At 54.7% G+C, this 17,235-nt stretch overlaps 1 protein-coding gene across 2 annotated transcripts in view; it reads right to left on the minus strand.

The window, feature by feature from the left end:
* The window catches only part of CARS1 (cysteinyl-tRNA synthetase 1), a 69,784-nt gene that overhangs the window by 44,306 nt on the left and 8,243 nt on the right, over positions 1-17,235 (minus strand). For both annotated transcript variants that reach the window (XM_063946325.1, XM_063946324.1), the window contains 2 exons: positions 15,759-15,850; positions 2,445-2,533 (listed from right to left, as the gene is read on the minus strand). In XM_063946325.1, coding sequence (XP_063802395.1) covers positions 2,445-2,533; positions 15,759-15,850 — 181 coding nt within the window. The remainder of the gene's footprint in view (positions 1-2,444; positions 2,534-15,758; positions 15,851-17,235) is intronic.

Below are 17,235 nucleotides of genomic sequence, written 5' to 3' on the forward strand. Positions count from 1 at the left end.
CCGGGACATCAGAGGTCACAGACTCTCCCTACTGTAACTGCCCGGAGACATCAGAGGTCACCGTCTCTCCCTACTGTAACTGCCCGGGACATCAGAGGTCACCATCTCTCCCCTACTGTAACCAACCGGGACATCAGAGGTCACCATCTCTCCCCTACTGTAACCAACCGGGACATCAGAGGTCACAGTCTCTCTCTACTGTAACTGCCCGGCACATCAGTGGTCACCGTCTCTCCCTACTGTAACTGGCCAGGACATCAGAGGTCACCGTCTCTCCCTACTGTAACTGCCCGGAACATCAGAGGTCACAGTCTCTCCCCTACCGTAACCAACCGGGACATCAGAGGTCACAGTCTCTCCCTACTGTAACCAACCGGGACATCAGAGGTCACCACCTCTCCCTACTGTAACTGCCCGTGACATCAGAGGTCACCGTCTCTCCCCTACTGTAACTGCCCGGGACATCAGAGGTCACCGTCTCTCCCTACTGTAACTGCCCGGGACATCAGAGGTCACAGACTCTCCCTACTGTAACTGCCCGGGACATCAGAGGTCACCGTCTCTCCCTAGTGTAACTGCCCGGGACATCAGAGGTCACCGTCTCTCCCTACTGTAACTGGCCAGGACATCAGAGGTCACCGTCTCTCCCTACTGTAACTGCCTGGGACATCAGAGGTCACCGTCTCTCCCTACTGTAACTGCCTGGGACATCAGAGGTCACCGTCTCTCCCTACTGTAACTGCCCGGCACATCAGAGGTCACCATCTCTCCCCTACTGTAACCAACCGGGACATCAGAGGTCACAGTCTCTCCCTACTGTAACTGCCCGGCACATCAGTGGTCTCCGTCTCTCCCTACTGTAACTGCCCGGAGGCATCAGAGGTCACAGTCTCTCCCTACTGTAACTGCCCGGGACATCAGAGGTCACAGACTCTCCCTACTGTAACTGCCCGGAGACATCAGAGGTCACAGTCTCTCCCTACTGTAACTGCCCGGGACATCAGAGGTCACAGACTCTCCCTACTGTAACTGCCCGGAGACATCAGAGGTCACCGTCTCTCCCTACTGTAACTGCCCGGGACATCAGAGGTCACAGACTCTCCCTACTGTAACTGCCCAGGACATCAGAGGTCACCGTCTCTCCCTACTGTAACTGCCTGGGACATCAGAGGTCACCGTCTCTCCCCTACTGTAACCAACCGGGACATCAGAGGTCACCGTCTCTCCCTACTGTAACTGGCCAGGACATCAGAGGTCACCGTCTCCCCCCTACTATAACTGCCCGGGACATCAGAGGTCACCGTCTCTCCCTACTGTAACTGGCCAGGACATCAGAGGTCACCGTCTCTCCCCTACTGTAACCAACCGGGACATCAGAGGTCACAGTCTCTCCCTACTGTAACCAACCGGGACATCAGAGGTCACAGTCTCTCCCTACTGTAACCAACCGGGACATCAGAGGTCACAGTCTCTCCCTACTGTAACCAACCGGGACATCAGAGGTCACTGTCTCTCCCTACTGTAACCAACCGGGACATCAGAGGTCACAGTCTCTCCCTACTGTAACCAACCGGGACATCAGAGGTCACAGTCTCTCCCTACTGTAACCAACCGGGACATCAGAGGTCACAGTCTCTCCCTACTGTAACTGGCCGGGACATCAGAGGTCACCGTCTCTCCCTACTGTAACTGGCCGGGACATCAGAGGTCACTCCCTATTGTAACTGGCTGGGACATCAGAGGTCGCCGTCTCTCCCTACTGTAACTGCCCGGAGGCATCAGAGGTCACCGTCTCTCCCTACTGTAACTGCCTGGGACATCAGAGGTCACAGTCTCTCCCTACTATAACTGGCCTTGAAATCAGAGGTCACCGTCTCTCCCTACTGTAACTGCCCGGATCAAAGGTCGCCATCTCTCCCTACTGTAACTGGCCGGGACATCGGAGGTCACCGTCTCTCCCTACTGTAACTGCCCGGGACATCAGAGGTCACAGTCTCTCCCTACTGTAACTGCCCGGGACATCAGAGGTCACAGTCTCTCCCTACTGTAACTGCCCGGAACATCAGAGGTCGCCATATAAAAAGCCGCATGCTGAGTTCTTTTACACAGGTTAGAGAAACCTGGAGAGTGATTTCTTATATTTAGGAAATGTACAATTATTCCTTTCAGATGCAAGTAACATCGAGGCAATGACACCAGCATTCGCTGCGGACACGTATATTATTTATACAGATATTAGTGTCCCTTGTGTATTGTAGTCTTTATGTATAGATCCATGTGAGTGGAACCACACACACACACACACACACACACACACACACACACACACACATTATATTGCACTCAATGAGCCCAAACAGTGCATATTATGATATAACTGGATACTTGGCAATCCTGTAACGATGCCACACAGATGACAATAGGCCTCATTTATATATACGCACCTGGCGTGGCCCATGTGAGAGGCATCATACACGGTTGGTCCACAGCAATACCACGTGACTTTATTACCATCCTGCGGCACAAACACCTCCTGCAGGAACAGAACACACGGTCAGTCTGCATTGTGCCTCAGGTAGCAGAAGCCCAGGTTACACCCAGAGAGAATGAGTAGTCACTAGTAACAGTGTAGCCATACCAAGCGGTCATGTAGAGAGGGAGCGTATTGGGGTTAGAGAACCGTATAACGTCGCCATCAATGAAAGGAGGAATGGAACGTCCCATTGCTATATGTTCATGCCCAGAACTAGACCGTAACCCAGTGGTTCTAAAACGGTGTGCCTCGGGGCACGTGCAGGGGTGCCTTGAATTGGTGGTCCAGGACCAATTCAAATTATTTATGGTCAACGTAATAGGTAAATCCAGTGCTGGTGGCTGTCAGCTATAACATATGTGGGCAAACAGAAGCAAATATTATTCCCCACCACATAACTGACCCTATGGATGACATATAAAAAGAAGATTTTGGTACTTACCGATAAATCGATTTCTCTGAATCCACTCGGGGACACTGGAGTTCATACAGCTGGGGTGTGAAGAATGGAGACCGGAGGTGGCACAATATAAGCAAATTAATTGAAGTGCACAGCTGGCTCCTCACCCTTCACGCCCCTCTGCCTCCAGTTTGGAAAACTGTCCGGAGAGAATAGGGGACATGAGAAAGATATACAGGAAGGAAGCATACACGCCATGGCGTAAACCAACAACATTGTAAACAAACAATTCTTAACCAAGCAGAAAACCAGATAGAAGCAAATTAACAAGAACACACACAGGCAGGCAGGACCGAGGCGGGCATCCAGTGTCCCCAAGTGGATTCAGAGAAAAGATTTATCAGTAAGTACCAAAATCTTCCTTTCTCTGTCATCCACTAGGGGACACTGGAGTTCATACAGCTGGGGACGTCCCAAAGATACTCCCATGGGCGGGAGTGCTGTCCGAAGCCTGGAGAACCAAACGGCCAAAAGTGGAATCCTTAGCCGCAAACGTGTCAAACTTATGAAAACAAGTAAAGGTATGGGCCGAAGACCACGTAGCAGCCCTACAAAGCTAACTCGTAGAGGCTCCCCTGACAGCCTCCCAAGAAGTCCCTACTGATCTGGTGGTGTGACCCCTCACCCAAATGGGACCTTCTTACCACTAGCCACATAAGCCTGTTGGATAGCAAGTCTCATCCACCTTGACAAGGTTTGCTTTGTCGCCGGCCAACCCCATTTTGGCCCACTATACAAGACAAATAACACATCTGACCGTCTCAGATACTTAGTTGCTCGTACATACACTCTTAGTGCCCTTACGACATCCAGCGAGCTATCGCCATCCGACATCCCAAAAGATGGAACCACAATAGGTTGGTTGATGTGAAAACTCGAAACTACCTTGGAACTCCGCTTTAGTACGAAGTTCTGCTCTATCCTCATGAAACACCAAGAAAGGACTTGTGCAAGATAAGGCTCCTAGTTCCGAGACCCTCCTCGCTGAAGCCAAAGCGAGCAACAGAACAGTCTTCCAAGACACATATTTAAGGTCAGCCCTTTGCAACGTTTCAAAAGTGTCAAATCTTAAATTCTAAAGCCAGATTCAAATCCCACAGAGCCGTGGGAGGACGAAAAGGTGGTTGAAGCCTCAACATACCCTGCAAGGAAGCCAGACGTTGCTGAAAGAAAATAGAAAGGGCCGAGATATGTACCTTCAAAGATTCCAATCTCAAACCACCCTCGAGGAACCGCAATAATCTGTTAAAACGGAACTGTCTGGGGTTCCAACCCTTAGGTTGGCACCAATCCATGTATCTCTTCCAAATTCTATGATAGTGAGCCGCCGTAACCGTCTTCCTTGCTGCAATCATGGTAGGCATCGCCAAACTAGGAAAACCCTTTTCCTTTAAAATTTTGTCTCAAGAGCCAGGCCGTTAAACAAAGATGGTTCAGGTATGGATAAAGGAATGGACTCTGCGACAACAGATCTTCGCTCTGTGGCAACCTCCAAGGCTCCTCCGTCAGAAGACTCCTCAGATCTGAATACCAAATCCTGCGCGGCCAGTCCGGAGCTATTAGGATTACCCACATTCTCTCTCTTTTTACCGTCTTCAAAACTGTGAAATGGTGTGAAATGGAAATGGTGGGAATATGTATACTAGATTGTAACGCCAAGGAAGTGACAACACATCCACTGCCACTGCCTTCGGATCCCTTGACCTGGAGACATAGTTCGGAAGTTGATGATTGTGTAGGAAGGCCATGAGATCCACCTGAGGTAACCCCCACCGTCTTACAATCATATTGAATACCTGAAAGTGTGGGCCCCACTCTCCTAGGTGCATGTCCTGACGGCTAAGATAATCCGCCTCCCAGCTGTCTACTCCGGGAATGAAGATTGCCGACAGAATTATGTCGCGATTTTCTGCCCAGTATAGGATTCTTGCCGCTTCCTTTGGAGCCATTCGGCTCTTTGTTCCTCCTTGTTGGAATATATAAGCCGTCGCTCTGACATTGTCTGTTTGAATTCTCACATGTTGACCTTTGACCAGGCTCTCTGCTTGAAGGACAGCATTGTAGATCGCTCAGCGTTCCAGTACATTTATGGGGAGATGACTCTCACAGGGAGACCATCTCCCTTGAAACTGGTGCTCGCCCAGGACTGCGCCCCAACCTCTTAGACATGCATCCGTCGTCAAAATGATCCAATCCCAAATTCCGAACCTCTTCCCCATTGCCAGGTTCCTGTGTATTAACCACCAAGTCAACGAAATTCTGGTTTGAGACTTCAGGCGGATCTTCCTGTGAAGAAAGAGGTCTGCCTTCCCCTTGTGAGATTAGTTCCATCTGGAACGTTCGCGAATGAAGTCCGCCATACTGAATTGCTTAGAAAGATGCTACCATCTTCCCCAGAAGCCTTATGCAAAGGTGTAGAGATACCTTCGGATTCTGCAGCACCTGTTGAATCATACGCCTGATATCTTGCATCTTGTTTGCTGGAAGAAAGACCCTGAGCCGAGTCGTATCCAGAACCAGACCCAAGAAGTGAAGTCTTTGGGAGGGACTTAAGTTGGATTTCTTGAAATGTATCATCCAACCGTGCTGAGTTAGGACCTGATGAGTCAATTCCGCATGTCTGATCAGGATGTCTGGAGCTGGGGCCTTGATAAAAAGGTTGTCCAGGTATGGTATTATAGTTACTCCCAAGGATCGTAACTTTGCCACCATTACTGCCATGATCTTCGTGAATATCCTTGGAGCTGAGGATAGACCGAACGGAGGCGCTCTGAATCGATAGTGGTTCTTCTCCACCGCAAACCTCAGATACACTTGGTGTGGTGTCCAGATTGGCACGTGCAGATACGCGTCCCTTATGTCCATCAACATCATGAATCCCTCTTGTTCCAAACCAGCTATGACAGACTGTATTGATTCCATCTTTAAGCGGTAAAATGTGAGAAATGGATTTAGGACCTTCAGATTTAGAATGGTTCTGACTGACCCGTCTGGTTGGAGTACAACAAAAAGATTTGAATAAATTCCCAATCCTCTCTATAGTACCGGCACTGCCACTTTGACCTCTGATAAGATCAACTTTAGGATAGCCGATTTCAATGCCCTTGCCTTTAGAGGGCACTGAGGTAGACCCGTAGTGAAGAATTGGCTGTGAGGACGCATGAGGAACTCTATTTTGTAACCCTGGGAAATAATATTGTTGACCCCGATCTCTGGAATGGTTTCGGCCAGGCTTTCCAAAACACCGTCAACCGTGCGCCCACCTTGGGAGAACCAAAGTGAGCTGGGAGACCGTCCTGCCAGTCTTTTCCGAGGGCTAAGAGTCCTGTTTTCGGCCGGTTGACTGGGAACGTCTTCTGCCTCTATTACCACAGGATGGTCCTCCATAACCTCTACCCCTGGCGCGAAAGGATTGAGTTCTGAACGAAGAGAAAGTTGGTCCCGAGTACCCTCGTCTGGTCGTGGGTGTGTATTTTGGATATGGAATAGACAAATAGGTTGATTTTCCCGCAGTAGCATGTGAGGTCCATTAGTCCAATTCTGGACCGAACAAGGCATCTCCTAGGAACGGTATGGCCTCTACCGCCTTCTTGGATTCCGAATCCCCCTGCCACTCTCTGAGCCATAAAATGCGCCTTGCCGACACTGCAGATGCATAGATGCTATTCTAGTAGCATCTTTTACCACCTGGCAGAGATAGGAGGCTGACTCGCGGATATGTTCTGCTAACCGGGAAATCTCTTCCTGGTCAGTCTTCCGTAAACCGCACTGACTATCTGACCAGCCCAAGGCCCCATAGCCTTACTAACCCAGGCACTCACTAACGCTGGTCTATGTGATGCTCCCGCTGCAACAAAAATGGACTTAAGTGCTGTGTCCAACTTGCGGTCAGAGGCATCCTTTAATGTAGTAACATTGGGAATAGGTAAAATTGTCTTCTTGGACAATCTACCTATGGAAGCGTCTACCACTGGTGGGCTCTCCCACTTTGTCATAACCGCTATCGGTAGAGGATAGTTAGCTGTAAATTTCTTTGGCAACTGTAAATGTTTTTTCAGCCTGTTTCCAGGCCTTACCCATCTGTTCTTGCAGCGACTTGGGTATAGGAAATACGTCTGTTTGAGGCTTTTGGGACTCAAACAAATCAAATTCTTCCGGTTCCTTGACTTCATCTTCCTTGAAGCCAAGGACCTGTTTCACGGCGTCAATAAGGGATTCTAATCCCTTAATATCGGAATCTTCTTCCGACGGTGAAATATCTACAATCTCCTCCCCCGGCTCCCTGTCCTCATCATCTACCAAAGGGCCTTCTTCTTCCTCTGACTCCTCCTGTACTACCTGAAGGGGTCTTTTGACTGCCGTTCGGACAGGTCTCTCAACCTGTGTCGTGGGGGTAAGTCTTATCATAAATTTCTCCATGGTTTTAGAGAATCCCGCAGCCCATTCCTGATGTTGCCTACGAGATGCCACCATCTCCTTGGACAAATTTGCCAAGGCACTTTGCCACAAACTATGGGAACTACTGCTCCCAGCCTGTGTCGCACACCCCGGCGCTGCCCACACGCGTGCTCTTCTTGTCACATTTTGTACAAACATAATAAGTTTTTGTGTTTTTGGATGGTGGTTTTGAAGCCATAAGTAGGTGCTCCTATCTCAGAGACGTCCCGTTCCGCGTCCCCCTCAGCACTACGTCCAGCAAGGACCTGCGTCGCTGCCTGACTCATCGCTTCTCCGGCAGCCTAAACTGACTGGAAACGCAGTGCTAGCCGCCGGTTGCTAGGTCACGGGCTGCGAGGCCTCTGCTGCTGGGAGCAGGGAACCGGGTTTTTAGTGAGCAGTTGTAGTGTATGTCTGCTGCGGGAGAGAGAGTGTGCGATACCCGGAATCTAATCTATTCGCTGAGACGCTGCAGGGGAAGGAAATACTCACTGCGCTCCCCAGTGTGATCAGCGGATCCTTTGTGACCGGATCTTGGTCACCGATTACTCCTCAGAGTAACCGAAAACCGTGGTCTCACCCTTTATTGGCTGGGAGTAGGTTATTGCACTTCTTTCTATGTTTTTAAATAAAATAAAATCCTAAGAGGAGCCTGAGCTGCCTCATGTGCTTCTTCCTCCTCAGCACAATTTTTCAAACTGGAGGAAGAGGGGCGTGAAGGGGGAGGAGCCAGTTGTGCACTTCAATTTATTTGCATATATTGTGCCACCTCCGGTCTCCATTCTTCACACCCCAGCTGTATGAACTCCAGTGTCCCCTAGTGGATGGCAGAGAAACACAATTTACTTCAGTTAATATTTTTTTAAAATTTCTCAATAAGAAACGTTTGGCCCAGGGGCGCTGTGAAAAAACGGATACTCTAGGGGGTCGCGATTCAAAAGGGCTTGGTTACCACTGCAGTAACCTGTCACACTATGGGGGGAATTCAAATGTTTGAAAAGTCTATTTATTCCTGTCTATTAGACAGGAAAAAACAGACACCCAACTGACTTTTTCAAACATTTGAATTCCCCCCAAAGAGTCTCATTCTATGTGGCAGTTTAATTAGCTGTAAGGTACAGAGCACCACGGTCCCATGTGGTCTAACAGTTACTGTGCGGCGTCACTCACAGCGCAGGTCCCGGATGGTCTGTTACTGTACAGCGTCACTCACAGCGCAGGTCCCGGGTGGTCTGTTACTGTACAGCATCACTCACAGCGCAGGTCCCGGGTGGTCTGTTACTGTACAGCGTCACTCACAGCGCAGGTCCCGGATGGTCTGTTACTGTACGGCGTCACTCACAGCACAGGTCCCGGGTGGTCTGTTACTGTACAGTGTCACTCACAGCGCAGGTCCCGGGTGGTCTGTTACTGTACGGCGTCACTCACAGCACAGGTCCCGGGTGGTCTGTTACTGTACAGTGTCACTCACAGCGCAGGTCCCGGGTGGTCTGTTACTGTACGGCGTCACTCACAGCGCAGGTCCCGGGTGGTCTGTTACTGTACGGCGTCACTCACAGCGCAGGTACCGGGTGGCCTGTTACTGTACAGCGTCACTCACAGCGCAGGTACCGGGTGGTCTGTTACTGTACGGCGTCACTCACAGCGCAGGTCCCGGGTGGTCTGACAGTTACTGTACAGCGTCACTCACAGCGCAGGTCCCGGGTGGCCTGTTACTGTACGGCGTCACTCACAGTGCAGGTACCGGGTGGTCTGTTACTGTACAGCGTCACTCACAGCGCAGGTCCCGGGTGGTCTGTTACTATACAGCGTCACTCACAGCGCAGGTCCCGGGTGGTCTGTTACTGTACAGCGTCACTCACAGCGCAGGTACCGGGTGGCCTGTTACTGTACAGCGTCACTCACAGCGCAGGTACCGGGTGGTCTGTTACTGTACGGCGTCACTCACAGCGCAGGTCCCGGGTGGTCTGACAGTTACTGTACAGCGTCACTCACAGCGCAGGTCCCGGGTGGTCGGTTACTGTACGGCGTCACTCACAGCACAGGTCCCGGATGGCCTGTTACTGTACAGCGTCACTCACAGCGCAGGTCCCGGGTGGTCTGTTACTGTACGGCGTCACTCACAGCGCAGGTCCCAGGTGGTCTGACAGTTACTGTACAGCGTCACTCACAGCGCAGGTACCGGGTGGTCTGTTACAGTACGGCGTCACTCACAGCACAGGTCCCGGGTGGTCTGTAACTGTACGGCGTCACTCACAGCGCAGGTCCCGGGTGGTCTGTTACTGTACGGCGTCACTCACAGCGCAGGTCCCAGGTGGTCTGACAGTTACTGTACAGCGTCACTCACAGCGCAGGTCCCGGGTGGCCTGTTACTGTACAGCGTCACTCACAGTGCAGGTACCGGGTGGTCTGTTACAGTACGGCGTCACTCACAGCACAGGTCCCGGGTGGTCTGTAACTGTACGGCGTCACTCACAGCGCAGGTCCCGGGTGGTCTGTTACTATACAGCGTCACTCACAGCGCAGGTCCCGGGTGGTCTGTTACTGTACAGCGTCACTCACAGCGCAGGTCCCGGGTGGTCTGTTACTGTACAGCGTCACTCACAGCGCAGGTCCCGGGTGGTCGGTTACTGTACGGCGTCACTCACAGCGCAGGTCCCGGATGGTCTGTTACTGTACAGCGTCACTCACAGCGCAGGTCCCGGATGGTCTGTTACTGTACGGCGTCACTCACAGTGCAGGTACCGGGTGGTCTGTTACTGTACGGAGTCACTCACAGCGCAGGTCCCGGGTGGCCTGTTACTGTACAGCGTCACTCACAGCGCAGGTCCTGGGTGGCCTGTTACTGTACGGCGTCACTCACAGCGCAGGTCAGCGCAGGTCCCGGGTGGTCTGTTACTGTACGGCGTCACTCACAGCGCAGGTCCCGGGTGGTCTGTTACTGTACGGCGTCACTCACAGCGCAGGTCCCGGGTGGTCTGTTACTGTACGGCGTCACTCACAGCGCAGGTCCCAGGTGGTCTGTTACTGTACGGCGTCACTCACAGCGCAGGTCCCGGGTGGTCTGTTACTGTACGCCGTCACTCACAGCGCAGGTCCCAGGTGGTCTGTTACTGTACGGCGTCACTCACAGCGCAGGTCCCAGGTGGTCTGTTACTGTACGGCGTCACTCACAGCGCAGGTCCCGGGTGGTCTGTTACTGTACGGCGTCACTCACAGCGCAGGTCCCAGGTGGTCTGTTACTGTACGGCGTCACTCACAGCGCAGGTCCCGGGTGGTCTGTTACTGTACGGCGTCACTCACAGCGCAGGTCCCGGGTGGTCTGTTACTGTACAGCGTTACTCACAGCGCAGGTCCCGGATGGTCTGTTACTGTACTGCGTCACTCACAGCGCAAGTCCCGGGTGGTCTGTTACTGTACGGCGTCACTCACAGCGCAGGTACCGGGTGGCCTGTTACTGTACGGCGTCACTCACAGCACCGTTCCCGGGTGGCCTGTTACTGTACAGCGTCACTCACAGCACAGTTCCCGGGTGGCCTGTTACTGTACGGCGTCACTCACAGCGCAGCAGCGCAGGTCCCGGGTGGCCTGTTACTGTTCAGCGTCACTCACAGCGCAGGTCCCGGGTGGCCTGTTACTGTTCAGTGTCACTCACAGCGCATGTCCCGGGTGGCCTGTTATTGTACAGCGTCACTCACAGCGCAGGTCCCGGGTGGTCTGTTACTGTACGGCGTCACTCACAGCGCAGGTCCCGGGTGGCCTGTTACTGTACTGCGTCACTCACAGCGCAGGTCCCGGGTGGTCTGTTACTGTACAGCGTCACTCACAGCGCAGGTCCCGGGTGGTCTGTTACTGTACAGCGTCACTCACAGCGCAGGTCCCGGGTGGTCTGTTACTGTACAGCGTCACTCACAGCGCAGGTCCCGGGTGGCCTGTTACTGTACAGCGTCACTCACAGCGCAGGTCCCGGGTGGTCTGTTACTGTACAGCGGCACTCCCAGTGCAGGTCCCGGATGGTCTGTTACTGTGCGGCGTCACTCACAGCGCAGGTCCCGGGTGGTCTGTTACTGTACAGTGTCACTCACAGCGCAGGTCCCGGGTGGTCTGACAGTTACTGTACAGCGTCACTCACAGCGCAGGTCCCGGGTGGCCTGTTACTGTACGGCGTCACTCACAGCGCAGGTCCCGGGTGGTCTGTTACTGTACAGCATCACTCACAGCGCAGGTCCCGGGTGGTCTGTTACTGTACAGCGTCACTCACAGCGCAGGTCCCGGATGGTCTGTTACTGTACGGCGTCACTCACAGCGCAGGTCCCGGGTGGTCTGACAGTTACTGTACAGTGTCACTCACAGCACAGGTCCCGGGTGGTCTGTTACTGTACGGCGTCACTCACAGCGCAGGTCCCGGGTGGTCTGACAGTTACTGTACAGCGTCACTCACAGCACAGGTCCCGGATGGTCTGTTACTGTGCGGCGTCACTCACAGCGCAGGTCCCGGGTGGTCTGTTACTATACAGCGTCACTCACAGCGCAGGTCCCGGGTGGCCTGTTACTGTACGGCGTCACTCACAGTGCAGGTCCCGGGTGGTCTGTAACTGTACAGCGTCACTCACAGCGCAGGTCCCGGGTGGTCTGTTACTATACAGCGTCACTCACAGCGCAGGTCCCGGGTGGTCTGACAGTTACTGTACAGCGTCACTCACAGCGCAGGTCCCGGGTGGTCGGTTACTGTACGGCGTCACTCACAGCACAGGTCCCGGATGGCCTGTTACTGTACAGCGTCACTCACAGCGCAGGTCCCGGGTGGTCTGTTACTGTACGGCGTCACTCACAGCGCAGGTCCCAGGTGGTCTGACAGTTACTGTACAGCGTCACTCACAGCGCAGGTCCCGGGTGGCCTGTTACTGTACAGCGTCACTCACAGTGCAGGTACCGGGTGGTCTGTAACTGTACGGCGTCACTCACAGCGCAGGTCCCGGGTGGTCTGTTACTATACAGCGTCACTCACAGCGCAGGTCCCGGGTGGTCTGTTACTGTACAGCGTCACTCACAGCGCAGGTCCCGGGTGGTCGGTTACTGTACGGCGTCACTCACAGCGCAGGTCCCGGATGGTCTGTTACTGTACAGCGTCACTCACAGCACAGGTCCCGGGTGGTCTGTTACTGTACAGTGTCACTCACAGTGCAGGTCCCGGGTGGTCTGTCACTGTACAGCGTCACTCACAGCGCAGGTCCCGGGTGGTCTGTTACTGTACAGCGTCACTCACAGTGCAGGTCCCGGGTGGTCTGTTACTGTACGGCGTCACTCACAGCGCAGGTCCCGGGTGGTCTGTTACTGTACGGCGTCACTCACAGCGCAGGTCCCGGGTGGTCTGTTACTATACAGCGTCACTCACAGCGCAGGTCCCGGGTGGTCTGTTACTGTACAGCGTCACTCACAGCGCAGGTCCCGGGTGGTCTGTTACTGTACAGCGTCACTCACAGCGCAGGTCCCGGGTGGTCTGTTACTGTACAGCGTTACTCACAGCGCAGGTCCCGGGTGGCCTGTTACTGTACGGCGTCACTCACAGCGCAGGTCCCGGGTGGTCTGTTACTGTACAGCGTTACTCACAGCGCAGGTCCTGGGTGGCCTGTTACTGTACAGCGTCACTCACAGCGCAGGTCCCGGATGGCCTGTTACTGTACGGCGTCACTCACAGCGCAGGTCCCGGGTGGTCTGTTACTGTACTGCGTCACTCACAGCGCAGGTCCCGGATGGCCTGTTACTGTACGGCGTCACTCACAGCGCAGGTCCCGGGTGGTCTGTTACTGTACGGCGTCACTCACAGCGCAAGTCCCGGGTGGTCTGTTACTGTACGGCGTCACTCACAGCGCAAGTCCCGGGTGGTCTGTTACTGTACGGCGTCACTCACAGCACCGTTCCCGGGTGGCCTGTTACTGTACGGCGTCACTCACAGCACCGTTCCCGGGTGGCCTGTTACTGTACGGCGTCACTCACAGCGCAGCAGCGCAGGTCCCGGGTGGCCTGTTACTGTTCAGCGTCACTCACAGCGCATGTCCCGGGTGGTCTGTTACTGTACAGCGTCACTCACAGCGCAGGTCCCGGGTGGCCTGTTACTGTTCAGCGTCACTCACAGCGCATGTCCCGGGTGGTCTGTTACTGTACAGCGTCACTCACAGCGCAGGTCCCGGGTGGTCTGTTACTGTACAGCGTCACTCTCAGCGCAGGTCCCGGGTGGCCTGTTATTGTACTGCGTCACTCACAGCGCAGGTCCCGGGTGGCCTGTTACTGTTCAGCGTCACTCACAGCGCATGTCCCGGGTGGCCTGTTACTGTTCAGCGTCACTCACAGCGCAGGTCCCGGGTGGCCTGTTACTGTTCAGCGTCACTCTCAGCGCAGGTCCCGGGTGGCCTGTTACTGTTCAGCGTCACTCACAGCGCAGGTCCCGGGTGGCCTGTTATTGTACTGCGTCACTCACAGCGCAGGTCCCGGGTGGCCTGTTACTGTGCGGCGTCGCTCACAGCGCAGGTCCCGGGTGGCCTGTTACTGTACAGCGTCACTCACAGCGCAGGTCCCGGGTGGCCTGTTACTGTACAGCGTCACTCACAGCGCAGGTCCCGGGTGGCCTGTTACTGTACAGCGTCACTCTCAGCGCAGGTCCCGGGTGGTCTGTTACTGTACAGCGTCACTCACAGCGCAGGTCCCGGGTGGTCTGTTACTGTACAGCGTCACTCACAGCGCAGGTCCCGGGTGGTCTGTTACTGTACAGCGTCACTCACAGCGCAGGTCCCGGGTGGCCTGTTACTGTACAGCGTCACTCTCAGCGCAGGTCCCGGGTGGCCTGTTACTGTACAGCGTCACTCTCAGCGCAGGTCCCGGGTGGTCTGTTACTGTACAGCGTCACTCACAGCGCAGGTCCCGGGTGGTCTGTTACTGTACAGCGTCACTCACAGCGCAGGTCCCGGGTGGCCTGTTACTGTACAGCGTCACTCACAGCGCAGGTCCCGGGTGGTCTGTTACTGTACAGCGTCACTCTCAGCGCAGGTCCCGGGTGGTCTGTTACTGTACAGCGTCACTCACAGCGCAGGTCCCGGGTGGTCTGTTACTGTACAGCGTCACTCACAGCGCAGGTCCCGGGTGGTCTGTTACTGTACAGCGTCACTCACAGCGCAGGTCCCGGGTGGTCTGTTACTGTACAGCGTCACTCACAGCGCAGGTCCCGGGTGGTCTGTTACTGTACAGCGTCACTCACAGCACAGGTCCCGGGTGGTCTGTTACTGTTCAGCGTCACTCACAGCGCAGGTCCCGGGTGGTCTGTAACTGTACTGCGTCACTCACAGCGCAGGTCCCGGGTGGTCTGTTACTGTACAGCGTCACTCACAGCGCAGGTCCCGGGTGGTCTGTTACTGTACGGCGTCACTCACAGCGCAGGTCCCGGGTGGTCTGTTACTGTACAGCGTCACTCACAGCGCAGGTCCCGGGTGGCCTGTTACTGTACGGCGTCACTCACAGCGCAGGTCCCGGGTGGTCTGTTACTGTACAGCGTCACTCACAGCGCAGGTCCCGGGTGGTCTGTTACTGTACGGCGTCACTCACAGCGTAGGTCCCGGGTGGCCTGTTACTGTACAGCGTCACTCACAGCGCAGGTCCCGGGTGGCCTGTTACTGTACAGCGTCACTCACAGCGCAGGTCCCGGATGGTCTGTTACTGTACGGCGTCACTCACAGCGCAGGTCCCGGGTGGCCTGTTACTTTACGGCGTCACTCACAGCGCAGGTCCCGGATGGTCTGTTACTGTACAGCGTCACTCACAGCGCAGGTCCCGGGTGGTCTGTTACTGTACAGCGTCACTCACAGCGCAGGTCCCGGATGGTCTGTTACTGTACAGCGTCACTCACAGCGCAGGTCCCGGATGGTCTGTTACTTTACGGCGTCACTCACAGCGCAGGTCCCGGATGGTCTGTTACTGTACGGCGTCACTCACAGCGCAGGTCCCGGACAGCCTGTTACTGTTCAGCGTCACTCACAGCGCAGGTCCCGGGTGGTCTGTTACTGTACGGCGTCACTCACAGCGCAGGTCCCGGGTGGCCTGTTACTGTACGGCGTCACTCACAGCGCAGGTCCCGGACAGCCTGTTACTGTTCAGCGTCACTCACAGCGCAGGTCCCGGGTGGTCTGTTACTGTACAGCGTCACTCACAGCGCAGGTCCCGGGTGGTCTGTTACTGTACAGCGTCACTCACAGCGCAGGTCCCGGATGGTCTGTTACTGTACGGCGTCACTCACAGCGCAGGTCTTATAGAGAGTTGTCACATTTGCACTGTAAGTACCTTGTTGCGCGTTAGACTGTTGTACAGGCGCAGTCTGGGTTGTTCTTTTCCCTCTGGAGGTGACCACGGAGGCTGTGTGCGTCTCCCCTTGCCTGTAAAGAACAGAGTAGTAGTGAAGCATGACTAGATTACTGTACAGTACATCGCTGCACACCGGTACTGTACTAATGACACTTCCACAGAATCTACACAGCACACATGTATGGAGGACAATCAGAGGGCACCGTTAGCGTCGATTTTACCCCAGAGAACGATCATTACTGGGGGCTGAACATACATTACAGCCATAAGCAGGTCTGACCAACGTGTTAACTTATATCCCCCGCTATTCTTCCCGCACTCCCCATCCCCCGCTATTCGTCCCACAGTCCCCATCCTCTACTATTCGTCCTACAGTCATCATACTCTGCTATTCTTCCGCAATGCCCATCCCCCGCTATTCTTCCCGCAGTCCCCATCCCCCGCTATTCTTCCCGCAGTCCCCATCCCCCGCTATTCTTCCCGCAGTCCCCATCCCCCGCTATTCTTCTCGCAGTCCCCATCTCCCGCTATTCTTCCGCAATGCCCATCCCCCGCTATTCTTCCCGCAGTCCCCATCCCCCGCTATTCTTCCCGCAGTCCCCATCCCCCGCTATTCTTCCCGCAGTCCCCATCCCCCGCTATTCTTCCCGCAGTCCCCATCCCCCGCTAGTCTGCCCGCAGTCCCCATCCCCCGCTAGTCTGCCCGCAGTCCCCATCCCCCGCTAGTCTGCCCGCAGTCCCCATCCCCCGCTATTCACCATCCCCTGCTATTCTTCCCAGTCACCATTCTTTGCTATTATTCCCACAGTCCCCATCCCCCGCTATTCTTCCCACAGTCCCCATCTCCTACTATTCTTCCCACAGTCCCCATCTCCTACTAGTCTTCCCACAGTCCCCATCTCCTACTAGTCTTCCCACAGTCCCCATCTCCTACTAGTCTTCCCACAGTCCCCATCTCCTACTAGTCTTCCCACAGTCCCCATCTCCTACTATTCGTCCCACAGTCCCCATCCCCTACTATTCGTCCCACAGTCCCCATCACCTACTATTCGTCCCACAGTCCCCATCCCCTACTATTCGTCCCACAGTCCCCATCCCCTACTATTCGTCCCACAGTCCCCATCCCCTACTATTCGTCCCACAGTTCCCATCCCCTACTATTCGTCCCACAGTTCCCATCCCCTACTATTCGTCCCACAGTCCCCATCCCCTACTATTCGTCCCACAGTCCCCATCCCCTACTATTCGTCCCACAGTCCCCATCCCCTACTATTCGTCCCACAGTCCCCATCCTCTACTATTCGTCCCACAGTCCCCATCCTCTACTATTCGTCCTACAGTCCCCATCCCCTACTATTCGTCCCACAGTCCCCATCCCCTACTATTCGTCCCACAGTCCCCATCCCCTACTATTCGTCCCACAGTTCCCATCCCCTACTATTCGTCCCACAGTCCC

Source organism: Pseudophryne corroboree, chromosome 11, assembly GCF_028390025.1.
Source record: "Pseudophryne corroboree isolate aPseCor3 chromosome 11, aPseCor3.hap2, whole genome shotgun sequence".
Taxonomy (NCBI): domain Eukaryota; kingdom Metazoa; phylum Chordata; class Amphibia; order Anura; family Myobatrachidae; genus Pseudophryne; species Pseudophryne corroboree.